The following is a 26,540-nucleotide window of genomic DNA, read 5'->3' as shown; positions in this document are numbered from 1 at the left end:
ATCCTCCAGCCCTCAGTGATTGGTTGAAGGCTGAGCATGTGACCTGATGACCAGTCCCAGGACGTTCGCTGGGGCCATTAGGAAAGAAGAGCTCTGTGTCTGGGGAGAGCGCTAAGCTGGCGGGATATATGTCTGGTATTTCCAGAGCCCTCCCTATGGAGAGAGCCTGCCAGAGAGCAAAGTCAACTGAGAGAAAAGCTGAACCAAAGTGAAGAGAGAGGGACTCCTGATGACAGCATTTGAACACCTGGATCCAGCCACATCTGCACTCAATCCACCTCTGGCCTCCTCAGTCTGTGAACCGAAGAATTCCCTGTTTTACTTAAGCTAGTTGGAACTGGGTCACTGGCATACAGTAATATCTTGAATAACATACTAACTATTGCTAATTTAAAAATAGCTGGGATTCCCCTGCTGATACAGAGGCTAAGACTTTGAACTCCGGTTTGATCCTTGGTCAGGGAACTAGATCCCACATGCCCCAGCTAAAGATCCCACATGCTGCAATGAGGATCAAAGATCCATAACTGAGACCCGGCACAACCAAATAAATAAATGTACAAAATTGTATGTAAACATACAAAACGGGCCCTGGCTCCAGTTTTCCCCTAGTCAAGACCCAGATTAGTTAAGGAAAGAGACTCCCATCGGACTCAGTGGAGAGGGCCCATTGTTTGAGCCGTGCCCAGGGAGGGGGACCCACTTACTAGTCTCATGGCCACTTTGCACCTGTGCGCGCTGCAGGGCCTTCCTGGTGCCGGGCTGCTGCTTGCTGAGCCATTGAAGTTGTCCTCAAACAGGTCCAGAACCACTGGATGGTGGGGGTTCTGCTCGTTGATAAAGACCAGGGGCGTGTGGTGCCAGATGGAGAGGTTCAGGGTCCTGGTGGCATTGACCTGGCTGAGCTCGGGACCCAGGATCCTCCCCAGGACTGCCTCCATCAGTTCGTCCAGGTCCTTCAGCAAATGCTGGACTTTGGAGTACCTGGGTGGGGGAGAGGGCCAATCAGGGGGGCATGGGGCAGCTGCAGAGCAGAGCAACCGTAGTCTGGGGTCCCCTCCTACCCCAGCGTGGCTGCCACCACGTGTGAGAAGGCTGCTCCTCCCTGCCCCCAGCACCAGCCTCTCGACCCACCCACCCATGCGTCCATGCATCCTTCCACCACCTGCTCACTCATTCTTCACCCAGTGTTTGGTGAGTATCTACTATGTGCCAAGTACACAGAGGCTATTATACTATGTGCAAGGCACAGAGATATTATAGCAAACAGGACAGACTGGGTCTCTTTCCCTAAGAAATACACAGGCTACTGAGACAGAGTCCCAAGAGCTCAAAGTTATTGATCACTCACCATGTACCAGGTGCTAGATATTCCCTGCATCTTCTTTTAGTCAATTTATAAATAAAATTTTATAATCACCCCCACATGTGGATAAAGAAATTCTAGGAGTTGCTGTGATTTCCTGAGCTCACCCCAATGATGAAGGTGCAGAGCTGAGAACCTGGGTTTGGTGGGCCCCAGGTGGTATGCTGTGGGTGCACGGGGTTCGGACTTCTTCCTCCCAGGAAGGGTATAATATTGGGAGAGGGGCGGATCTGTGACCCTGAGGTCCTAAATCTCCAGCACCAATTTGGCGAACAGGAGCCAGTTTCAGCAGGGAGAAGACTGTGGGGTTGGGATCCAGGATCTTCTCAGTCCCTGAGGTTCCCATATTGGAAATGGTGACCAGTCAGTCCAGCAGAAATGTGTCCATCCCAGGGAGTGTTCCCACCAGGCCCTGAGTTGGGGGGGGCTCCAAGCCCTGCACCCCGGCCACTCCAGAACCCAATTTATCCAAGACCCTGCCCAGAGTGTGGTCTCCAGGGTGCTGTGTGTCAGCTCTGACTTCCTGTAGGAGAGGGCACTAAACCCTGGATATAGGCCCAAAGTGCTGGTACAAAGGTGGAGAGCGGCCAGAGCTGACGTCAGTCGCAGACGCTGACACCGCCTGTCCCCTGATCACCAGACCAGCCACCTCTGTGCACGCAGGGAGAGGAGGACGGGGAAGGTGCTGGGCTGTGGGGTGGGGGCTGCGATTATAGCCTGGGTGTCCACAGCTGCTGTCAAGCTTGGTAAGATTTGGGTTTGAATTCCAGCATGCCACTTAATGGGCTTCCCTGGTAGCTCAGCTGGTAAAGAATCCGCTTGCAATGCAGGAGACTCTAGTTCAATTCCTGGGTCAGCAAGACCCCCTGGAGGAAGGGATAGGCTACGCCCTCCAGTATTCTTAGGCTTCCCTGCTGGCTCAGATGTTAAAGAATCTGCCTGCAATGCGGGAGACCTGGGTTTGACCGATGGGTTGGGAAGATTCCCTGGAGAAGGGCATGGCAACCCACTCCAGTATTCTTGCATAGAGAATCCCCATGGACAGGAGCCTGCTGGGCTACAGTCCATGGGGTTGCAAAGAGTGGGACACGAATGAGTGACTAAACACAGCACAGCATGCCACTTAATATCTGTGTGACCCTGGGTAGGTTAACTTCTCTGAGGCTCTGTTCTCTCATCTATGAAATAGTGGGGGATTAAAACATTTACCCTAGAAGATTTCGGGAGGATTCAATACGGTGATGCTTATAAAGCAGGGTGTGTTATTGTAATTATTAAGAGTTTTCTTGAGTAGCTTCAAAGACCCACCCAAGCAAGGAAGAACAGCCCTATGATCAGAATGAGGTGACTTTCTGATACCTGGAAATGTAACCAGGAAGGATGATTTGCCTTCTAGGACCTCCTTTTGGAAAAGGACGTTTCCTGTGACTCAGACATGCTGGCTCATTTTTCAACCCCTTGAATGCACCAAGCTCTGTCTTACCCCAGGACCTCTGCATGTGCTATGTCCTCCACTTGGAGCACTCTCTTCATTCCACCTGGCTAACGTCTACTCATTTCTTGGGGCATTTTTCTGTGACTGACCCCCTGCCTTTCCTCAACCGACGAGGCTGGGTCTCCTTGGGTGTCTCCTTCCTAGGCCTTGCCATTCAGTGGTTAAACAGTGGCAGCTCTGGAGTCAGATCAGACCTAGATTCAAATTCCACAGTTGCTCACTGTGTGTCGCTGGGCAAGTTCCCTCACCTCTCTGAATCTCCATTTCCTGACCTGTGAACTGGGGCTACTAGAGTAGTGCCCGCGCCCCCCCACCCCCACCCCAGAGTGGTTGTATGGATTAGAATGACATGAATTATCCAAAGAACACTCAACATATTGCCTGGCATCTAGGCAATATTACGAAATGCACTCAATGCATGGTTGCTATAGATGGCTGGAGGACTTCCTGTAGGAGAGGGCACTAAACCCTGGATACAGGTCCAGTTTAATCCTCACAATGAGAATGATTTCAATATTTATGGAAGAAAAGATGGATGTCTGTTTCCTCTGGGAGGCTGTGATGAGGACAGGAGGCACTGTTTTAGTTACTGATGTATTCCTGGTGCCCATACGGTGCCTGGCAATAGTAGTGTGTTAGTTGCTCAGCTGTGTCCTACTCTTTATGACCCCATGGACCGTAGCCTGCCAGGCTTCTCTGTCCATGGAATTCTCCAGGCAAGAACACTGGAGTGGGTAGCCATTCCCTTCTCCAGGAGTTCTTCCCGAGCTAGGGATCAAGACTGCATTGCAGGTGGATTCTTTACCATCTGGGCCACAGGGGAAGGCTCAATAGTAGGTGCTCAATAAACACACATTGAATCAATAAATAGGCACTAGTGTGACTGAAGGGACTACCAGGTATTTTTGGAGGTTCTTTGTAAGCTGAGGAGGTTTATGGATTTTGAATCTTACTTGCTGCAAAGAGGGAAAGAGAGAGAGAGAAAAAGGAGGAAATGGGAAAGAAGGAAGGAAAGCTGGAAGGAAGGAAAAGAGGAGAAGCAGCCCGGCTGAGACCAGCCGTGCTCCAGGGACCACCTACTGGAAGGGGCTGGCGTTGCAGATGGTGACGGCGGGGAAGTCCATGGTCTTGAAGCCGATGGAGAGGGAGACGCTGACCTCCCAGTTCAGGTAGGTCTTGATGAAGAGGCCCCACTGCCAGCAGACGAGGGAGGTGAAGAGCAAGGTGAGCACGAACCACATGGCCTTCTTCTTGGGCCCCTCGCAGATGATGCGCTTGGGGCCATGGGTGTTGGTGTTGTCACAGTACCACACCAGCAGCTCCTTGTATGTGTAGCCGGGGCCCTTCTGCAGCCGATGCAGGCCCTTGAGCAGGTACTTCTTCACGTGCATCATGGCTCCTGCAGAGACAGCCGCGAGAGCCATGTCAGATACCACGCCAGCCTCATGTCCCAGGATCTCCCAGTTGTGACCAGAGCATGGGCACTGGAGACAGGCAGGCTGGCCCTCTCTCCATTCCTCCCCACCTCCCTCCCTTCCCTCTGGCCATTTATCATCCAGCCAGCTGTGTGCTAAGTCACTAAAGTCGTGTCTGATTCTGTGCGACCCCAGAGACTGTAGCCCACCAGGCTCCTCTGTCCATGGGATTCTCCAGGCAAGAGTACTGGAGTGGGTTGCCATGGCCTCCTCTAGGGGATTTTCCCGACCCAGGGATCAAACCTGAATCTCTTACAACTCCTGCATTGGTAGGTGAGTTCTTTACCACTAGCGCCCACCCCAAAACCTTTATTAAGTGCCTACTGAATGCCAGGCACTTAATTAGCCCCTCTGAACTCAATGATGAGCAAAATGGACATGGTTTCTTCCCTCTGGGAATTTCCAGCTTGGTGGACAAGTTACTTAAACCCTCAACTTCTTAGGTTCTCCGTGTGCAAAACGGACAACTATACCTAGTTTTTACACAATTGTGAGAGGGTGAAATTGACTGATGCCTAAAAGGTGCTAAACAATGCCCAGCACAGACCAAGTGCTCAGTATGTTGGTGACCTTTCCAGCAGCTGTTAGTGCTGAGACAGACGTTAATCATATAACCCATTAGAGTGCATAGTTAGGAAATGTGATAGGAAGGATGGGGACCCTGAGTGCCCAGAGGCAGGAGACGGTGGTGGTTAAGAACGAGGACTCTGGAGCGAAATGCCTGGCTTTGAACCTTGGCTCTGCTACTTTCTAGCTGTGTGACTTTTCAGCAAATCACTTTCTCAGTGGCTCAGTTTCCTTGTCTTATAAATGGAGATAATAACGGTCCCCACCTCACAGGGTTGCTGTGAAGACTAAAATGAATGAAAATACAGAGTGTGGATTAAGGCCTGGCACCTAAGCGTCAGCTACCATTGTTACAAATAAATATCACTCCTCCTAAATCTCGGAGTGAGTTCTTGGAGGGGTTGAAGGGGAGGACGGGAGAGGGGTGGTGGTGGGCAGAGGGCAAGGCCTTGTGGGCCATGCTGAGGATCGGGGTTTCAGCGGAGGTGAGATGCTGTCAACTCTGCAGTGTGAAGAGACCGCCCAGCTGCTTGGTGGAGATGGATGGGAGTGGGGTGAGGGCGGCCCAGATGCTCTGGTGCTAGTTGAGGTTCATCCAGCGATGGTAAACCTCCTGAGACTATTTCCCACCTGTGTGAGCAGACAGGGTTCTTGGGACGTTAACCAAGAAACTTGTCAAAGAACCTGGCAGATGATGGCTTCTCAGGAAATACATGCTTCCTCCTTCCTTCTTCCCAGATACAGAGCTGGAACCTGCTGTAGGAACACCCCAGCCCCATCCCTGGAGCCCCAACAGGCCAAACTTCCTTTGTGAAGTTGTCCTGGCTGGCATGACCCCTGCCCTCGTCTCAGAGCCTCTGTCTCTCTGGGGGCTCTGCGGTGGGCAGGGCGGTGCCTGCTTCCCAGAACCCCCTCCCCCGGCTCTGATGTTCCCACGTGAATCCCTCCCCCAGGCTCAGTGGGTGTGGGTGGCCAGGCCACCATGCCTAGCTCTGGGGCAGGGGTCTCGCATGACCCCAGTGTGGACCATTGGAATTCAGTTCCGTTACTTCATACTGGAGTAACTGAGGAAGCGTGGGCTTGCCAGGTGGTTCAGCGGGTAAAGAATCTGCCTGCAATGCAGGAGATGAAGGAGATGTGGGTTCAGTCCCTGAGTCAGGGAGATCCCCTAGAGGAGGGCATGGCAACCCACTCCAGTATTCCTGCCTAGAGAATCCTCCCCCTGGACAGGGGAGCCTGGTGGGCTACAGCCCATCGGGTTGCAAAGAGTTGGACGTGACTGAAGCGACTGAGCACGCAGGCATCCAACTGAGGAAGCAACCTCTCTTTTAGCTAAGATGACGAAGCCGGTGGTATTTGGCATCACAAATGGGGAGACTGCCTGAAAAGAAAGCCAACACAGGGGAAAGCAGAGTCATGAGACAGATTTCTGACAACATCATTTGAACACCTGGATCCAGCCACTGCTGAAGCCATTTATTCCTGGACTCAGCAGATACGGGAACCAGTACATTTTCTTTCTTACTCATGCTGATACAAACTGGATGTCTGTCATTTGCAACCAATCGAGAAAGAAATTCTCCTCATTCTAGTCTGTGTCATACTTACTCGTCCTGCGGCTTGTCACTCTCTTGACAGTCATAAGCCTCCTGAGGGTAGCAGCATTGTATTCCCAACAAGCCCAGCACAATGCCTAGGACACCACTGAATACTGAAACGAACGATGCCAGGCCTTGATATCTACACAGAGATCTTAAACTTACCCAAGCATGCTCGCTGCTGACCTAATTTTCTGACACAGTAACACTCCTCACCTTCCTGGCCAAAGCACTAAGGGCTGTACTCGCTAACTCCAGTCTCTGCTCTCTGATGGGATTCAAGCTCCATGTGCCTCTCCAGGCCATCATGGCTGTAGGACAGATGTTCACAGACTAACCTAACCCCTCTTTTTTCAGAGAGCCATCCCTTGCTCTGGCATAATAAAGTAATAATAATTATAATAACAACTACGAGAATAACATCAAAGTACTGAGTATTTACCATGATCCAGGCACTGCAATGTGCTTCTTATGTTATGTCATTCCTATATATTATAATCCACAACCCTAAACCTGGAAAGAACTGGGGCTTTGTCTGTCTTGTATGGTCCAGCACCCCAAGGCCCAAGAGGTGAAGAGCACATTAGGCTCCAATAAAAAGTTGTGGAAGAAATCGTTCCAGGGTCTCTCTAATATCTACTCTCGTGCATTCTCCTTTAACCATTCTGATTCGGTCAAGAAGAAAGTTTTAGGTCACTAACATCCATCTGAAAGTGAAAGTGTCAGTCGCTCAATCGTGTCCAACTCTTTGCGTCTCCATGGACTGAAGCCCACCAGGCTCTTCTGTCCATGGAATTCTTCAGGCAAGAACACTGGAGTGGGTTGCCACTCCCTTCTCCAGGGGATCTTCCCGACCCAGGGATCAAACCTGGGTCTCCTGTATTGCAGGCAGATTGTTTACCATCTGAGCCAGCAGGGAAGCCCATCCATCTAAGCCCCTCTAATCTCCCAGCTTAACAATGAGACCTCAAGCTCAGAGCCTTGTCAGGCAATGGTTGTTGTTGAGTCGCCAAGTCATGCCCTACTCTTTACCACCCCATGGACTGTGGCTGCCAGGCTTCCATGTCCTCTGCTATCTCCTGGAGTTTGCTCAGGCAAACGTATCTAGTATCAACAACCTTCTGTGTTCACTGGGCTTCTTTTTAAGAGGGATCTTCTGTTAATAAACAAGAGACACTGGCTTTTGCTTTAGGTTCATAGGTACATGTAAGTTTAAAAAAAGAGAGAAATTAAAAAATATTGATTAAACAATAGTATTACATGCAACAAGAACTGTGAGTGGTAGGTAAATAACAGAAGTTTGTTGAGTACTGTCTTATCACCTAACTAGTCTGGGACATTAGCCAAGTTAAAATCAATAAATGCTATAAATAACTTTATGTTGCTCTTGTCAGACTTCACCTCCAGGGTGATAGATGGTCTGTGTTTGGAATGCATACACAGCTTGTGTAGAAAGGTTTGAATTAGTTTACAGCTTAAACCAACCCAAACAAGCCAAGCGGAGACCAAGTCCAGGTATGAACTTGGGAAGAGCGGATGCCGTCGGTCATGCTTCAAGAGTCACAGATTATTATCTACACCTTGTCCCTGAACTTGTGGTAAACATTCCTGGCAGCAAATGCAGAAACAATAAATGCTGTGTACAATCATTTGTTTTCTTCTAAGAGAAAACATCTGCTCACTTTCAGACACAAATTGCACTTGAGATCTGACTCAGTGTCCTAGGGGATGGATAATGGGGAGCCCAGTGTGTGTCTCTACTCATTATTTTGACAAAAGACACACAAATATTGATACTATTTAATATGGTCAGTTCTTCTGAACCTTCCATTCGCTGCTGCAAATGGATGACCCACGAGCTGTACTGGGTTTGCAAAAGTTTTTATTGTTGTTAGCACGTGCATGCATGCTTAGTTACTCAGTCGTGTCCGACTCTTTGCAACCCCATGGACTGTAGCCCTCCAGGCTGCTCTTTCCATGGGGATTCTCCAGGCAAGCATACTGGATGGAGTGGGTTGCCATGCCCTCCTCCAGGGGATCTTCCCTACCCAGGCATTGAACCCAGGTCTCCTGCATTGCAGGAGGATTCTTCACCATCAGAGCCACCAGGGAAGCTGCATAGTATTTTTAAAAACATATAATTTCCTTTTGTAAATAACAGTTTTGTTGAGATAGAATTCACGTACTATATAACTCATCCATTTAAAGTGTAGCTTCAGTGGATTTTAGTATATTCACAGAGTTGTTCATCCATCACCACAATATATTGTAAAACATTTTCATCTCCCCCCAAAAGAAACTGTATCCATCACCAGTCACTCCCCACTCCTTCCTCTATCCTACCCCACGTCCAGGCAACCACTAATCTACTTTCTGTCTCTACAGATTGCCTATTCTGGACATTTCATATAAATGGAACTATATGTTATCTGGCATTTTGTGACTGGTCTTTCACTTAGCATAAAGTTTTAATTTTCATGATGCCCAGCTTCTCTATATTTCCTTTATTGTTTATGCTTTGGTGTGGTATCTAAGAATTCATTGCCTAACTCAAGGTCATAAAGAATCATTCCTATGATTTATTCTAAGAGTTTTATAGTTTTAGATCTTACATTGAGGTCTTTGAGCCAGTTTGAATTAATTTTTGTATATGGTGTGAGGTAGAGGTTGTTTCATTCTTTTGCATGAAGATAACCACTTATGCCAACACCAAGACTATCCCTTCCCCTATTTAACTGTCTCAGTGCCCTTGATGTTTTGTTAAAAAAAAAAATTTAATTTAAAGAAAACTTATTGGGAGGTGGGGGGGAGGTTTAAAGTGGGAGGGGACATATGTATGCTTATGGCTGATTCATGTTGATGTATGGCAGAAACCAACACAATATTGTAAAGCAATTATCTTCCAATTAAAAATAAATAAATTTTAAAAAATAAATTAATTAAAAAATAAAGAAAACCTCAATAAGTGCGGATATTCATGGATCAGAAGTCTCAGTATTGATAAGATGTCAATTAACCTCAAATCAATCTCTAGAATTAATTCAATTTAAATCAAAATCCCAGCAGACATTATGTAGAAATTGACAAGCTGATTCCAAACATTACATGGAAAAGCAAAAACACTAAAATAGAAAAAAAAGACTTTTGAAAAAGAACAAAGTTGAAGGACTTAACTTACTATAAATTACAGTAATCAAAACAGTGCAATATTGGTGTGATGATAAGCATACTAATGGACATATTAGTCGATGGGATAGAATAGACTCTAGAAATAGACCTACAAAGGTGCCAAGGTAATTCATGCAGAATGGATAATCTTTTCAACAGAATATGCTGCAATAATGGATATCTTCATTAAAAAAAGGAATCTCAAATCCTACTTCACACTAAATACAAAATATTGACTTGGAATGGATCTGAGACCTAAGTACAAGTGCTAAAAGTGCAAAACATCCAGAGAAAGTGCAAGAGAGAAATCGGTGCAATCCTGGGGTAGGCAAAAGACCTTTTAGATAGAACACTAATATTATGAATAATAAAAGAAAAAAATTGCCCTTTATTAACTAATTAATTCTTCTACTTTTCAAAATACTTTCAAGGAAATGCAAGAGTAAGTCACGGGGAGAAAATCCTTGTATGTATGACAAAGAATTTGTATTTAGAATACGTAAACAATCCCTACAACTCCATAATAAGACAACCCCTCCCCTCCAAAAGGGAAAAAGACTTTTTAAAAACCTTTCATAAAAGAAGATATATGAATGGCTCATAACTGTCTGAAAAGATGCCTAACATCATTAGTCACTGGGGAAATGCAAACAAAACCACAGTGGGATACCATTTCCCACCCACTAGAAGGACTGACAGTATCTAGTGCTAGTGAAGATGTGGAGGAATCAGACTCTCCTACATGAGTGGCTGGAACGCAAAATGGTACAGTCACTCGGGAAAACTTTGGCAGTTTCTCATAAAGTTAAATGGGCACTGATCACATGACCTTGCAGCACCCCTCTTATTTGTCCAAGAGAACCAAAAACATATGCTTACACAATGATATGCACATATATACTCAGAGCAGCCTTGTTCATTAATAATAGCAGCCTTATTCATTAATAGTCCCAAACTGGAAACGAGCAACTGTCCACCAACTGGTGAGTGAATAAGCTGTCGCATATCCATACAATGGAATACTATTCTGTAATGAAAGGAACCAACTACTGATACATACAATGACATGGATGGATATTTTTTTAAAAAGCTATTATGCTGAGAGAAAGAAGCTGGACTCAAAAAGGGTATATACCATACAATTCTATTTATATGAAGCCCTGGAAAATACACAACTAATCTACAGTGATAGAAAGCAGATCAGTGATTTTCTGGGCCTGATAGGAATAGTGGATCCACCCAAAAAATAAACCAGGGAGCCTTTTGGAGGTGATGCAAGTATTCTATATCTTGAGTGAGATGGTGGTTAATTAGATGTATGCATTTGTAATAACTCATCAAATGCTATACTTGAACTGGAAGTCTTTTGTCAGTAAATTACGTCTAAATAAAGTTTTAACAAAACAGTTAAGTCCATGCCATCTTAAAATTATGCAAGTTCACATTTTTTAACTTGAACTTGCATAATTTTAAGATGGCATGGACTCAAGTGTTTTGTTAAAACTTTATTTTGATGTAATTAAAATCTAGATTTTCTTCAACTTTTGAAAAATCAGAAAGATCTGATAATTGTCCCCACATGGCAGTTTCTTCTGGAAAAGCCCTCCTTAGACTGTGCTCCCCAGTTCACCCCAGTTCTCCCCATTCTTCATTTTTTTATACTCAGCTCAGCTCACTTCACTCTTTTTTTAAATTCCCTGCCTTGGCTTATGTGGACATCTGACTTTGTGACCCCTATAAATTGTAGGTCAGATGCTATCATTAAAATCCTCTGTACTTAATTTTGTAGCAAAACCTCAATTATCCAAGATTATCAGGGAATAAGAGTTCTGGGTAGCTGGATTTTTATAGTTAATTGAAGGTTAACCTGAAAATGGATTGGACTCTGGATATTGAAAAAAATCTTTCATGTTTCTGCCTCTTTAGCCCCAGGGCATGACTGACTCTTTGTTCTTGAGAACTTAGCCAGGTCAGAGCGATTGACGGGGCTCACTGTACCAGGCTGGAGAGGGTGAAGGAGAGTTTTAGGGGGCCGGTTGGAATAGCTCCAGGGACCAGGACATTCCCTGGATGTCATTTTTGTTCATAAATGCAAATGTGTCCATTCCAGATACCTAGATTTTGGCCTCTAAATACCATTCTCAACTAAAAGGAATCAAGGCTTCTTAGAAAAACTGTTGATACGAGTTTTGATGGAGGAAATGTACAAGATGAGCCTGAGATCTCTTACCACACCAGAAAACAAAGGAAGCTATCAAAGACTACTTGGGGCTGTTGTTTAGTTGCTAAGTTGTATCCGATTCTTTTGTGACCCTGTGGACTGTGGCCCACCAGGCTCCTCTGTCTATGCGATTTCCCAGGCAAGAATGCTGGTGTGGGTTCCCATTTCCTTCTCCAGGGGATCTTCCCGACCCAGGGATCGAACCTGTGTCTCCTGATTTGGCAGGTGAACTTTTTACTACTGAGCAATCAGGGAAACCCCATCAAAGACTACTGGGGTGGGTCAAAAGGACTCCTTGAAGGGAGTTTTATTGGCAAAGGTGAGACAATTTGAACATCTTTAAAAAGAAAGTATAGGATTAATTGAAATATATTAAATGCATAAAAACCCATGAGTTCATAATAATACTGAAAAAAAGAGGGAGTAAGTAGAACATTAATGTTATTTATAAATGTCATTAATAAATGGGTCCCCTACAGGTTGTTGTACCTACATTCGGGGCACTAGCAGATATTATATGTTCCATAAATTCCTTAATTTTCTGCAAGGATCTGTAAAGTTGAAAACCCAGCCCGTTTCTGTATGGTCCTCAGGCTCAGAATACTTCTTATGTTTTCAATGCATGCATGCTAAGTTGCTTCAGTTGTGTCCAACTCTGTGCGACCCCATAGACAGCAGCCCACCAGGCTCCTCTGTCCACAGGATTCTCTAGGCAAGAATACTGGAGTGGGCTGCCAGTTCCTTCTCCGATGTTTTCCAAGAGTTAAAAAAAAAAAAAAAAAAAAGAACATGCAGTGTCTGTGACCCACAAAGCCTTAACTATTAACTATGTCTGGCCCTTTACAGAAAAAAAATTTGTCAAAACCTGATTTACTGTGTCCTATATGTTTGCATTAAATAAGAAGAAATCCTTAAACTGGGTTTTCATATAAGTATTTGTAAGTTTGATTTCATTATTTGGCCCCCAAATACCTTCTAATTCAATGTTTCCCAAACGTCAATGATTTGCATACCACCCGAACGATTTTTGCTAAATTCCTATAGCACTTGTATCATTATTCACTTAATATATAACATCATCTGAATTCACCTTTTCTCCTTGAAAAAATTCGCCCTCATCCTAAGCAACACTATGCCCGTGGATGTTTGATGTGCTAAGCCATTTTTTTCTTAATACATGTTAGAATAGTTCTATGATTTTAAAAAGGGTTCCTCTCAAAAGATTAAAACCATCTTCCTTGCGACTCTGGAGGGAATGCTCTGTTAACTGTTTTCTGCCCACTTGAAGCACACCCTCTTTCTCAAGCACTTCCTCCTGTGTCTTTCAGGTATGTTGGGGTAGCCAGAATTATGCCCATTTCACAGAGAAGGTAACCGGAGTACAGAGGCACTTACGGTCACAGTGAGTCAGGCAGATCTGGAAATAGAAACCCGGTCACCTGCCTTCCAGGCACCTCTCACCACACGCTTGATGGGATCTCTTGCTTCTGTTCTGGTGGGTGCTGGGAAAGTCTGCAACGTAGCAATAGGCTGTCTCCTCTGTGCACTTACGCACCTCCTTCACCACAGGCCTTTAGGGGTCCTTCCATAAAGCCAAATGAGGCAGTGTGGTTGCTAAGATAAAACCTTAAAACAGTGGCTCCAGGGTGGGATGGGGGGCAGCTGTGGGTGGGGGTGGCAAAGAGGGAGGGGTAAGAGAGGGGAAGAGGATTAAAAGGAACAAACTACTAGGTGTAAAATAGATAAGATACAAGGATGGGAATCTAGCCAATATTTTATAGTAACTTTATATGGAGTATAATCTATAAAAATATTGAATCACTATGCTGTATACTTGAAAGTGAAAGTGAAGTCGCTCAGTCGTGTCCGATTCTTTGCGACCCCATGGACTAACCCTAACCCTACCAGGCTCCTCTGTCCATGGGATTTTCCAGGCAAGAGTACTGGAGTGGGTTGCCATTTCCTTCTCCAGGGGATCTTCCCGACCCAGGGAATCGAACCTGGGTCTCCCACATTGTAGGCAGACGCTTTACCATCGGAGCCACCGGGGAAGTCACTTGAACCTAGTCTATTAATGTAAGTCGACTGTACTTCAATAAAAAAAAAAAAAAAAAAGTGGCCCCTCCAGTCCTCCAGGAGAGAAGGATGCAATGGTCCTATTTGAGCTGCTCAGAGATGGGGAATGCTGCCAAGGTCTATCATTAAGTGAGTGGTAAGAAAGAGCAGAACCATATATAAAGCAGGGGTGCATCTGTGTAGAAAAAAGAGAACTAGCAGAGAGACATTTAGTTGTGTGTGCACAACCCACCTCCAAGGGGACGCACAACAAAGTCCTGACATAAACTGCCTTCAAGAAGGGGAACTGGGGGCTTCCCTGGTGGTCCAGTGGTTAAGAAACTATCTTGCAATGTAGGGGACACCAGATCAACCCCTGGTCTGGGAAGATCCCACATGCCCTGGGGCAAGTAAGCCCGGGGGCCACAACTACTGAGCCCACGTGCAGCAACGACTGAAGCCTGTGGGCTCCAGAGCCCGGACTCTGCAACAGGAGAGGCCCCGGCAGTGGGAAGCCGGCGCACCACAAGCTGAGAGCAGCTCCCTCTCTCTGCAACTGGAGCGAGCCTGCATGTGGCAAGGAGGACGCGGCGCAACCAGAAATAAGTAAATTAATTCATTAAAAAAAGAAAAGAAGGGGAACTGTGTGGCTGGGGGCACAGGCAGGGAAGGAGGCTTTTAAAAATTGATGCAGCAGGGGAAGGTGAAGGTGGAATTAATTGAGAAAGTAGTATTGACATATATACACTATCCTGTGTAAAACAGTTAGTGGGAAGTTGCTAAATAACACAGGGAGCCCAGTCTGGAGCTCTGTGATGACCTAGAGGGGTGGGATGGGGGAAGAAGAGGGAGGCTCAGGAGGGAAGGGAGATATATATATATATATATATATATGTAATTATGACTGATTTGAGTTGTTGTACAGCATAAACCAACACAAAATTGTAAAGCAACTTTCCACCATTAAAAATAAATAAAATTAAAATTTAAAAATGAGTCACTTCTTTGGCATCTTTTATAAAACTCAACATTCAAAAAACTAAGATCATGGTATCCAGTCCCATCACTTCATGACAAATGATGGGGAAACAATGGAAACAGTGATAGACTTTATTTTCTTGGGTTCCAAAATCACTGCAGATGGTGACTGGGGTCATGAAATCAAAAGACGCTTGCTCCTTGGAAGAAAATCTATGACCAACCCAGAGAGCATATTAAAAAGCAGAGACATTAGTTTGCCAACAAAGGGCTGTCTAGTCAAAGTTACGGTTTTTCCAGTAGCCACGTATGGATGTGAGAGTTGGACCATAAAGAAGGCTGAGTGCCGAAGAATTGATGCTTTTGAACTATGGTGTGTTGGAGAAGACTCTTGAGAGTCCCTTGGACTGCAAGGAGATCCAACCAGTCCATCCTAAAGGAAATCAGTCCTGAATATTCAATGGAAGGACTGATGTTGAAGCTGAAACTCCAGTCCTTTGGCCACCTGATGCGAAGAGCTGACTCATTTGAAAAGACCCTGATGCTGGGAAAGATTGAAGGCAGAAGGAGAAGGGGACAACAGAGGATGAGAGGGTTGGATGGCATCACTGATTTAATGGACATGAGTTTGAGCAAGCTCAGGGAGTTGGTGATGGACAAGGAAGCCTGGCGTGCTGCCGTCCATGGGGTCGCAAAGAGTTCGAAACGACTGAGTGACTGAACTGAACTGAACTGATATTTTGGACCATATCAATGTCTAATCTATTCATTTATGCAGTCAGGAAATATTAAGCACCTACTGTGTGCTCAGCACTGTTCTAGCCATCCAGAATCCATCAGTAAACAAACAGTAAAGAAATCTCTGCCTTTGTATAGCCTACATGCTCCCAGGGGGCAGAAAAAAAATATTTAAAGAAGCAATTTAAAAATTTATGCTATTGGAGTTAAGTGTAAAAAAAAAAAAATCAGTATGGCAACCATTCCATTCACAAAGATGAAAATGTTTCGTAATACCAGGTATTGACTAAGGCTACATGCCGATGGGGTCTAAGCTGGGGCAGTCACTAGAGAGTAGTCTGGCAGTCTCTATTGCATTTAAAATGTGATAGCCAGGACATAACAGTTGCACTTCTTGTGTATGTGTCCCTATGCACTTGTATGCATGGCTGCTCCCGTGCATGTGTGCATATACACACAGGAAGGACAGCGATTGCAACACTGTAATACCCTCAAACTAGAAACAACCTAACCATCTAGAGTGAAAAACTGCTGGAGGGTGGATGGGGTACCAGCTGCTAACCACAAGAGCTATGGGAGCAAAGCAAGGAAGAACAGGCTTCTTACGGGATTTGGGTGCAGAAAAAGGCTAGACTAGAGCAGTTCGGACAGGTGTGCCTGGACTGAGTGCTTCAGGTGAGCTAAAGAGTTGATGTTCTTGGTCTTTGGATGACAGGTCTGGCCTGGAACTGCAGGAATATCCACCCCCATCACCAGCAGGCATAAGACGCCTCGCCCCTTTACCTCTGTGCTGGATACAAACATGTCCATTCTCTATGTTCCATGAGAAGTTGGAAGGCCCCGATTGAGAAGCACTTTCATGTTCATTCTAGCCCTGAAATGCTAAGAATTTATGGCTCTGTCATGCTAGGGTCATGTCTGAGTCCTCGATCTCCTCTGCTGTGGTGTTGAGGCAGTGACCATACTCCTGCACCCTGTGGAGATGCCCTTTGGGGGGTTGCTGCCCCACACTTGGGGGAGGTGTCTGGGGGTGGTGTGGGGGGTGCTGTTGGTGTCCCACTGTTTCACTCCATGGTGGGGTGATGGCAGAGTCACCCTCTCATCCTACAGGGCAGGGCAATGACAGATTCCCACCCACAACACTGATGAACAAACCCTGGGGTTTTGACCGGCCAACAGTTGCCCAATGTTAAGGATCCAAAAGGGGCTTACGTTCTCATCAGGGTCAGAACAGGGAGGGCTTGGGACTCAGTCCTCAGTTAGGGTCTGGCTCTGTTACTTCCTCCAGTGGGCAGGGGCTCAATTAATGGCAACAAGAGGTTGGCCTTTTAGAGTCTTAATTTTCTCATCTGTGAGTATTAGTCACTCAGTTGTGCTGAACTCTGCAACCCCATGGACTGTAGCCCCCAGGCTCCTCTGTCCATGGAATTCTCCAGGCAAGAATACTGGAGTGGGTTGCCATCTCCTTCTCCAGGGGATCTTCCCGACTCAGGGATCAAACCTGGGTCTGCTGCAGTGCAGGCAGATTCTTTACTGTCTGAGCCACGAGGGAAGCCCATTTCTCATCTGTTAAGCGGGGATAATAGTATCTGTGCTTTCTAGACTGTTGTCAGGATTCATTGAGATAATATGTGGGAAGCACTTTGCACAGTGCCTGCATATAAGAAGTATTGATAAATGGTAAATGCTATTATTATTATTTTATGCAAGGAGCGGGAGAAAGAAACGGCAACCCACTCCAGTATTCTTGTCAAGAGAATCCTGTGGACAGAGGAGCCTGGTGGGCTGCTGTCCATGATTGCATAGAGTCGGACATGACTGAATCGACTTAGCACGCATGCATGCATTGGTTAAGGAAATGGCAATCCACTCCAGTATTCTTGCCTGGAGAATCCCCGGGACAGAGGAGCCTGGTGGGCTGCCGTCTATGGAGTCGGCACAGAGTCGGACACGACTGAAGCGACTTAGTAGCAGCAGCATGCAAGGAGCAGAATTATTCCGAATTAACCAGAGCATTCAGCCTGAGTTGTTGAGACTGTCTTTTGTAGGGAAATGGCCAGCCTAGAAGGGGCTCCCAGGCTCTGCTTCCTGTGGGACTGAGTCCTTTCCTGATAGGGAAATCCCACGGTCCCCAAGGTCTCTACTGATCCCCAAAGACCCCAGAGTTGGCAGTGGGCTTTCCCAAACAATTCCTATGAACAGCTGCACCTAAACCCAGGCTGCCTGGCACTGGCAGTCATGTACACAGCTCGTGTACACAGACCATGAATACTGGCCACTGAGAAGACCACCTTCTACGCTTGTCCTATAATGAAAGAAGATCCATGGAGCTGGGGGTCCCTCATCTCCTCAGCAGGTGCTAGTCCTGGCATGCCTCTCTGAGGGACAATGGGAACTCTGAGGGATCAAAAACATCTCTGTGTGGTACTTCCCTGGTGGCACAGTGGATAAGAATCTGCCTGCCAATGCAGGGGACACAGGTTTGATCCCTGGTCTGGGAAGATTCCACACGTTGTGGAGCAACTGAGCCCATGTACCCCAACTACTGAGCCTGTGTGCCTGGGGCCTGTGCTCTGCAACAAGAGAAGCCACTGCAATGAGAAGCCCACACACTGCAACAAAGAGTAGCCCCTGTTCCCCACAACTAGAGAAAGCCCACACAAAGCAATAAAGATCTAACACTGAAAAAAAAAAAAAAAAAAACCTCTGTGGTTCTGACTCTGACCTTATGGGTTACCCTATAAAGCCCTTAATTCACACCCGTGGTGGTGTAGATTCATTCTATCCCTCTGCATGGCCATGGCCAACCCACAAGGATGCAGGTGGCAAGGCAGAACCCAGAGCTGGAGCCGAGCATCCTGTCCTCCTGTGCTAGCTCTAAGCTATCCTGGGAAAGAAGTGGTAAGGGGGTCCCTGCTGCATTGAGCTAGGGGGCAGGGGACCCCCACCCCATGCACCTCCCTCCCTGCACTTTTTTTAAAAACCTGGGACATCCTGCAATGACTCAGGTGCCAACACTCTCTCTCTGTCTCCAAGCAAAATCAACCCATCTTTCTGGAAGAGGCCAATTAAAACATGGACTTTGTCATCTGGGGTGTTGGGAAGGGAAGGGAGCCCGTTAAGCACTGAACACGGCCCAGGAGGAACAGGGACAGAGCGGTGACCCTGACAGAGCCAGAGTGGCAAAGCGTGTAGTCAGAGGCTGTTGTCATCTTCACCCCAACCCCACACCAGGCTCCATCATGCCTACCTACTAGTTTGAAGTGGCCCTGCTGTGCCAGTCGGGCTGGTCCTGGGCTGAAAGATGAGTAATCATGTCAGATTAGCCCTCAGAGCCGGTGAAGAACCCTGGCCACACCTTGCAGGGACCAGGGCCCTTAGAAAACCCGGTCTGGTCTCCAGATGTGAATCCATGATGGAGGTCCCCTACTCCAGCCAGCTCTATGGAGGTTCCGGAGCACAGACCTCACTGTGCAGAGGTCAGCACGACCACACACCCTTGCCCCTCAGGGACCATGTGAAAAACAGGTTGCAGGATCCAAAAGCAAGAAGGGTATTTGGGAGGAAACACTTTTTCAATGGTTCAGGGTGGACTGATGCTCCTGATGGAAATGAGGCATCTATGGCCTCAAGAATGGCTGCTGATACCTCCTTTTCTCCCTAACCACTGGGGGAGCGAACGGGATTGAACAGGTGGGGCCTGTTCACTTTGGAGGATGGGTTAAGAGTCGCTGAAGTCCAGCCTATGCTCCGTGTGCCCAATTGTGAGCCCCTATGAGCTGCATCTTTCAGTGTCCTATCTTTTTGCCTTTTCATACTATTCATGGGGTTCTTAAGGCAAAAATCCTGAAGTGGTTTGCCATTCCCTTCTCCAGTGGACCACATTTTGTCAGAACCCTCCACCATGACCCGTCCGTCTTGGGAGGCCCTACATGGCATGGCTCATAGTTTCATTGAGTTAGACAAGGTTATGGTCCGTGTAATTAGATTGGTTAGTTTTCTGTGACTGGTTTTCAGTCTGTCTGCCCTCTGATGGAGAAGGAATAAGAGGCTTATGGAAGCTTCCTGACGGGAGAGACTGACTGAGGGGGAAACTGGGTCTTGTTCTGATGGGCGGGGCCATGCTCAGTAAACCTTTAATCCAATTTTCTGTTGATGGGTGGAGCTGTGTTCCCTCCCTGATATTTACCTGGGGCCAAACTATGATGGAGGTAATGAAGACAATGGTGACCTTCTTCAAAAGGTCCCATGCATGTGGATGTGACTGATGATGGAAGCAAGGTCCGATGTTGTAAAGAGCAATACTGAGTGGGAACCTGGAATGTTAGTTCCATGAATCAAGGCAAATTGGAAGTGGTCAAAACAGGAGATGGCAAGAGTGAACGTCAACATTTTAGGAATCTGTGAACTAAAATGGACTGGAATGGGTGAATTTAACTCAGATGGCCATTATATCCACTACTGTGGGCAAGAATCCCTTAGAAGAAATGGAATAGCCATCATAGTACTTGGATTCAATCTAAAAAACAACAGAATGATCTCTTCATTTCCAAGGCAAACCATTCAATATCACGGTAATCCAAGTCTACGCCCTAACCAGTAAAGCGGAAGAAGCTGAAGTTGAATGAGTCTATGAAGACATACAAGACCTTCTAGAACTAACACCCAAAACAGATGCCCTTTTCATTATAGGGGACTGGAATGCATAGGCAGGAAGTCAAGAAACACCTGGAGTAACAGGCAAATTTGGCCTTGGAGTATAGAATGAAACAGGGCAGAGGCTAATCAAGTTTTGCCAAGACAACGCACTGGTCATAGAAAACACCCTCTTCCAACAACACAAGAGAAGACTCTACACACACACATCACCAGACAGTCAACGCTGAAATCAGAATGATTATATTCTTTGCAGCCAAAGATGGAGAAGCTCTACACAGTCAGCAAAAACAGGACTGGGAGCTGACTGTGGCTCAGATTATGTACTCCTTATTGCCAAATTCAGACTTAAATTGAAGAAGGTAGGGAAAATCACTAGACCATCATGTATGACCTAAATCAAATCCCTTACAATTATACAGTGGAAATGAGAAATAAATTTAAGGGACTAGATCTGATAGACAGAGTGCCTGATGAATGATGGATGGAGGTTTGTGACATTGTATAGGAGGCAGGGAGCAAGACCATCCCCAAGAAAAAGAAATGCAAAAAAGCAAAATGGCTGTTCAAGGAGGCCTTACAAATAGCTGTGAAAAGAAGAGAAGCGAAAAGCAAAGGAGAAAAGGAAAGATATACCCATCTGAATGCAGAGTTCCAAAGAATAGCAAGGAGAGATAAGAAAGCCTTCCTCAGCGATCAGTGCAAAGAAATAGAAGGAAACAATAGAATGGGAAAGACTACAGATCTCTTCAAGAAAATTAGAGATACCAAGGGAACATTTCATGCAAACATGGGCTCAATAAAGGACAGGAATGGTATGGATCTAACAGAAGCAGAAGATAATAAGAAGTGGCAAGAATACACAGAAAAACTGTACAAAAAAGATCTTCATGACCCAGATAATCATGATGGTGTGATCACTCACCTAGAGCCAGACATCCTGGAATGTGAAGTCAAGTGGGCCTTAGAAAGTATCACTATGAACAAAGCTAGTGGAGGTGATGGAATTCCAGTTAAACTATTTCAAATGCTAAAAGATGATGCTGTGAAAATGCTGCACTCAATATGTCAGCAAATTTGGAAAACTCAGCAGTGGCCACAAGACTGGAAAAGGTCAATTTTCATTCCAATCCCAAAGAAAGGCAATGCCAAAGAATGCTCAAACTACCACACAATTGCACTGATCTCACACGCTAGTAAAGTAATGTTCAAAATTCTCCAAGACAGGCTTCAACAGTATATGAACCGAGAACTTCCAGATGTTCAAGCTGGTTTTAGAAAAGGCAGAGGAACAAGAGATCAAATTGCCAACATCCACTGGATCATTGAAAAAGCAAGAGAGTTCCAGAAAAACATCTATTTCTGCTTTATTGACTATGCCAAAGCCTTTGACTGTGTGGATCACAATAAACTGTGGAAAATTCTGAAAGAGATGGGAATACCAGACCACCTGACCTGCCTCTTGAGAAATCTGTATGCAGGTCAGGAAGCAACAGATAGAACTGGACATGGAACAGACTGGTTCCAAATAGGAAAAGGAGTACATCAGGGTTGTATATTGTCACACTGCTTATTTAACTTATATGCAGAGTACATCATGAGAAACGCTGGGCTGGTGGAAGCACAAGCTGGAATCAAGATTGCCGGGAGAAATATCAATAACTTCAGATATGCAGATGACAGCACCCTTATGGCAGAAAGCAAAGAAGAACTAAAGAGCCTCTTGAAGAAAGTGAAAGAGGAGAGTGAAAAAGTTGGCTTAAAGCTCAACATTCAGAAAACTAAGATCGTGGCATCTGGTCCCATCACTTCATGGCAAATAGATGGGGAAGCAGTGGAAACAGTGGCAGACTTTATTTTTTGGGCTCCAAAATCACTGCAGATGGTGACTGCAGTCATGAAATTAAAAGACACTTACTCCTTGGAAGGAAAGCTATGACCAACCTAGACAGCACATTAAAAAGCATAGACATTACTTTGTCAACAAAGATCCGCCTAGTCAAGGCTATGGTTTTTCCAGTAGTCATGTATGGAAGTGTGAGTTGGACTATAAAGAAAGCTGAGCACCAAAGAATTGAGCTTTTGAACTGAGGTATTGGAGAAAACTCTTGAGAGTCCCTTGGACTGCAAGGAGATCCAACCATCTTAAAAGAGATCAGTCTTGAATATTCATTGGAAGGACTGATGTTGAAGCTGAAACTCCAATCCTTTGGCCACCTGATGCGAAGAGCTGACTCATTTGAAAAGACCCTGATGCTGGGAAAGATTGAAGGTGGGAGGAGAAGGGGACGACAGAAGATGAGATGGTTGGATGGCATCACCAACTCAATGGACATGAGTTTGAGTAAACTCCAGGAGTTGGTGATGGACAGGGAGGCCTGGTGTGCTGCAATCCATGGGGCTGAAAAGAGTAGGACATGACTGAGTGACTGAACTGAACTGAACTGAAGGAGCTGCATCTGGGCAGAGGGGCACTTTTTTCTAATTTACTCGGAGGCATCATATGAGCTCAAAGGGGAGGTCCTGCCAAACTGTGGCCCAGAGCCAGTCATCACCATTTGGCTAAGCTTGGCCATGCATGCTTTCGTACTTCCCTGGTGGCTCAGACGTTTAAGCGTCTGCCTACAATGTGGTAGACCCAGGTTCGATCCCTGCGTCGGGAAGATCCCCTGGAGAAGGAAATGGCAACCCACTCCAGTATTCTTGCCTGGAGAGTCCCCTGGAGAGAAGATCCCGTAGGTTACAGTCCACGGGGTCACAAAGAGTCAGACAAGCCTGAGCAACCACTTTTCACTTTCACTTTGGCCATATTTTCAAAAGAAGAGTCTCTGATGCCTTGGCTGGAATGTGAGGGTGAATTTCCTCCAATACAGGGAAGAATCTCATAAAGAGAGTTTTCAGTAAAGACATACTCACAGCTCGCCATATAGTAGAGCAGCTCAGGACTTTTGTGCTGAAGCCGAGCTCTGGGTTTGAATCCACGTGTGCTGTGCAACCTTGGGCAAGCTACATGGTGTCTCTGTGCCTCCTTTCCCTCATCTGAATACCAGGGACAATATTACACCTACCTCTGCGGATGCTTAGAACAATGCCTGGTTCACAGCAGTATAATGATATTAAGCACATCAGCATTTAATAGCTTTAGTCAAGGATCTGTGCAAGTGAAAAAAAAAAAAAAAGATTGTTTTCCAAATAGGAAAAGAAAATTGCAACATTTAAAACAAATGGAATGGTAAAACAAATGTTTGCAACATGGAGGTCAAGCAGAGACATGCCATTCAACTCTTAGGTGAAAGTGAAGTTGCTCAGTCGTGTCCGACTCTTTGCAACCCCACGGACTGTAGCCTACAAGACTCCTCAGTCCATGGAATTTTCCAGGCAAGAATATTGGAGTGGGTTGCCATTTCCTTCTCCAGGGGATCTTCCCCTTAGGTAGTGATATGCAAATAATATGGGAACTTTTCTTTTTTGATAATGAAAGAAATAAAATCATGAAAGAAAATGACCACAAGAATGAGGAACCTTAGTCTGCACTTATTGTTTAAGTTTTGGTACATCCTGAGGGCACAGACTGGGGGCCCCCTCTCCTGGTGATCATCTACTACCTACTTCCTAGGAGTCACTGATACTAACCCTAGCCAAGAGCTTACAGTCAAAAGCCTAGAACCACTCTTTAAAAAAGAAACCACATACATAAACAGGATCATCAACAATAGTTGGGAAGCATCTTGGATCACTTCACATGCCACCATGATAATCCAACATGTTAATATGAAGAATATCTCAATATACAAATCTTTTTAAAAATCTCCCTTCAAAGATAAATGCTCCAGTCATGGCATGCATGATGAAACCAGAGCCCACAGTTCCGAGGCATTTACCACAATCTTGCAGGACAGGACTACCACGTTCAAAAGTGACCAGACCAGACCAGCTTCCAGGGTTTAGGAACTCAGATGATACATCTGTGCTAACTGCCTGTTTCCAGCACCTTCTGGATTCTTAATCCAAATCACACTGGAAGGGTGAAGAAGCTCCAATAAGCTGCCTCTGAAGACAGGCCTCTTGCAGCAAAGGCAGGTCAAAGACTGGAGCTGAGGACCCTGGCTTTTTTGTTCTCCAGGACTCACCGTTGGATGCACAAGGGTCAACCTTGAGTGCTGTCTTCATGATCTGAGCTGCAACTGGGTACTAATTATACTTTCATCAACTTAATATCTTTCTTTACATTGACTCATCCTTGTTTTCACTTAAATACCTACTTCAGCTCTGTCCTAAGCAAGAATGTCTACAAAATCACAAGCTTGATGTTACTAATTATATATTAATATGTTTCCTAATACACCTCAACATAAATAGTTACTAATGAGATGAAAGACATTTGTGCCCCATCTAAAAACCATCTGCACATGCCACGCTACATAGGGAAACAGATTCAGCAAAGATCTTCCTTTGTCTCACAAACTCACCAGATTAGATAAAATACCTTGGTACTTACAACTCCAAGAAAACCTGCCATACTGACCCCTTGGCCCTGAGCTGCTGCGAACATCGGGGTTCTTACAAAAATCCGTTCTGTAGGTTTCTCTGCTCCTGGGTGTAGGATTAGATCAGCCTCTGTCCTAGCAGTCGCCTGACACACGTCCTGCCACCGCAGCCAGAAGATCCCAAAGTCCAAGGCAGCAGATGTGGCTTCAGCTGCCAGAAAAAACCATGTTCTTTTTGTATGAACTTTAAAGGAGAAATGTGCATTCATGTGGGCTTCAGCCTACATGCTAAATCCTGGAGGACCCATCTTGTCTTGAGGTCAGAGTACTCCTGCTTTGTCATTGCCTTGTCCATCTGTTGAGCAAGTACCACAGGTGGTTTTGAAAGGTGACCACACCTTGTGGATTCAATTCTCACTGCCTGGCTTCCCCACATGAACACAGATGCTCATGGCAAGAAAATATAAATGTACAACAGGAGTAGAAAGATGAGACAAACTATGACAGAGGCACATGAGAGAATATGGGGGAAGGTTACTTATTTTTGTTTTCTTTAAAAAAATTGATGAATTTCTAAGAATCTATATGAATGGGGGGGAAAATTGGGTGAAATTAATCAGAATGTTAAGAGTAATGATGTTTGGCTGGAAGCATCTTGGGTTATTTTAAAAATATTTTTACTTTATCTGTGCTTTGAAACATTCCTACAATGAACACATTTTGCTTGTATAATAAAAAAAATGATTTTTATAGCAAATGGGAAAAGCTTATGATAGAATGTTACATGAGCAAAGTGAGATTACAACTTTATGGGAAATCAATTGTCAGGAAAAATGTTAGAGCACTGGGAATTATAGAATGATTTTTTTTTAAAAAGTGTAGGTTTCCAGGGCTTCCCTGATGGTCCAGTGGTTAAGAATCTGCCTTAAAATGTAGGGGACACCTGTTCGATTCCTGGTCCGGGAAGATCCCACATGCTGCAGAGCAACTAAGCTTATGCGCCACAACTACGGAGCCCACATGCACCAACTACTGAAGCCCGTGTGCCTAGAGCCCGTGCTCCGCAAGGAGGGAAGCCACCCATGCAATGAGAAGCCCTCGGACCGCAACTAGAGAGTAGCCCCTGCTCACCACGGCTAGAGAAACCCTACACACAGCAGTGAGGACCTGCTGTAGCCAAAAATAAATGCATAGATAAATAAAAAAAAACATAGGCTTCTGAGGATTTACAAAAAAATCTGAGGAAAGTGACACGGAAGATGCTGGACTGATGGGGATTCAGTGTCTGCTCTTTGGCAGAAAGGGGACTTGTCAGAGAATTCAGATTAGATGTATACTTTAGCTTGTGTTCTAGTATCTTTTTTTTGTAACTACTTTCCAAGCATTTCTGCTACTTTTATACTTTTAAAAAAATTTTAAAAAACAAGCAAACAACCCGAAACCAAATCAAAGGAAGAGGTATTCAGTCAACTAGAAAAATCTGCAGGGGGTCTCCAATAGCTAGACAATCCTGTCTGTCATTTACACAGGACGACCTTTCTTTTCCTTTTGGGGACAGGTGAGCCCAAGACGGGTCTCAGAGGAGGTGGCAGCATTAGAATCCGTGTTTCCTGGATGGCTCCTATCTTCCAAATCCTTGTTGACAGAGTCTCAATGTTGTGTTTGCTTCCTTATTGCCGAGGACTTGGCTACGCCAGGCTTCATCCTGTACAAGCACAATTACCTGGGAAAACACC

The 26,540-nt window shown here is 45.5% G+C and overlaps 1 protein-coding gene across 1 annotated transcript in view; it reads right to left on the bottom strand.

Moving 5' to 3' along the window:
* Window positions 1-26,540, bottom strand: part of SCNN1B (sodium channel epithelial 1 subunit beta) — a 71,605-nt gene that overhangs the window by 22,238 nt on the left and 22,827 nt on the right. The window contains exons 2-3 of the mRNA XM_061153986.1: window positions 3,942-4,260; window positions 708-984 (exon numbers count right to left, since the gene is read on the bottom strand). Of these exons, the coding sequence (XP_061009969.1) occupies window positions 708-984; window positions 3,942-4,255 (591 nt within the window). The 5' untranslated portion in view covers window positions 4,256-4,260. The remainder of the gene's footprint in view (window positions 1-707; window positions 985-3,941; window positions 4,261-26,540) is intronic.

This window comes from Dama dama, chromosome 10 (assembly GCF_033118175.1).
Source record: "Dama dama isolate Ldn47 chromosome 10, ASM3311817v1, whole genome shotgun sequence".
Lineage (NCBI taxonomy): Eukaryota > Metazoa > Chordata > Mammalia > Artiodactyla > Cervidae > Dama > Dama dama.
This window is presented reverse-complemented; position numbering and strand designations above follow the sequence as displayed.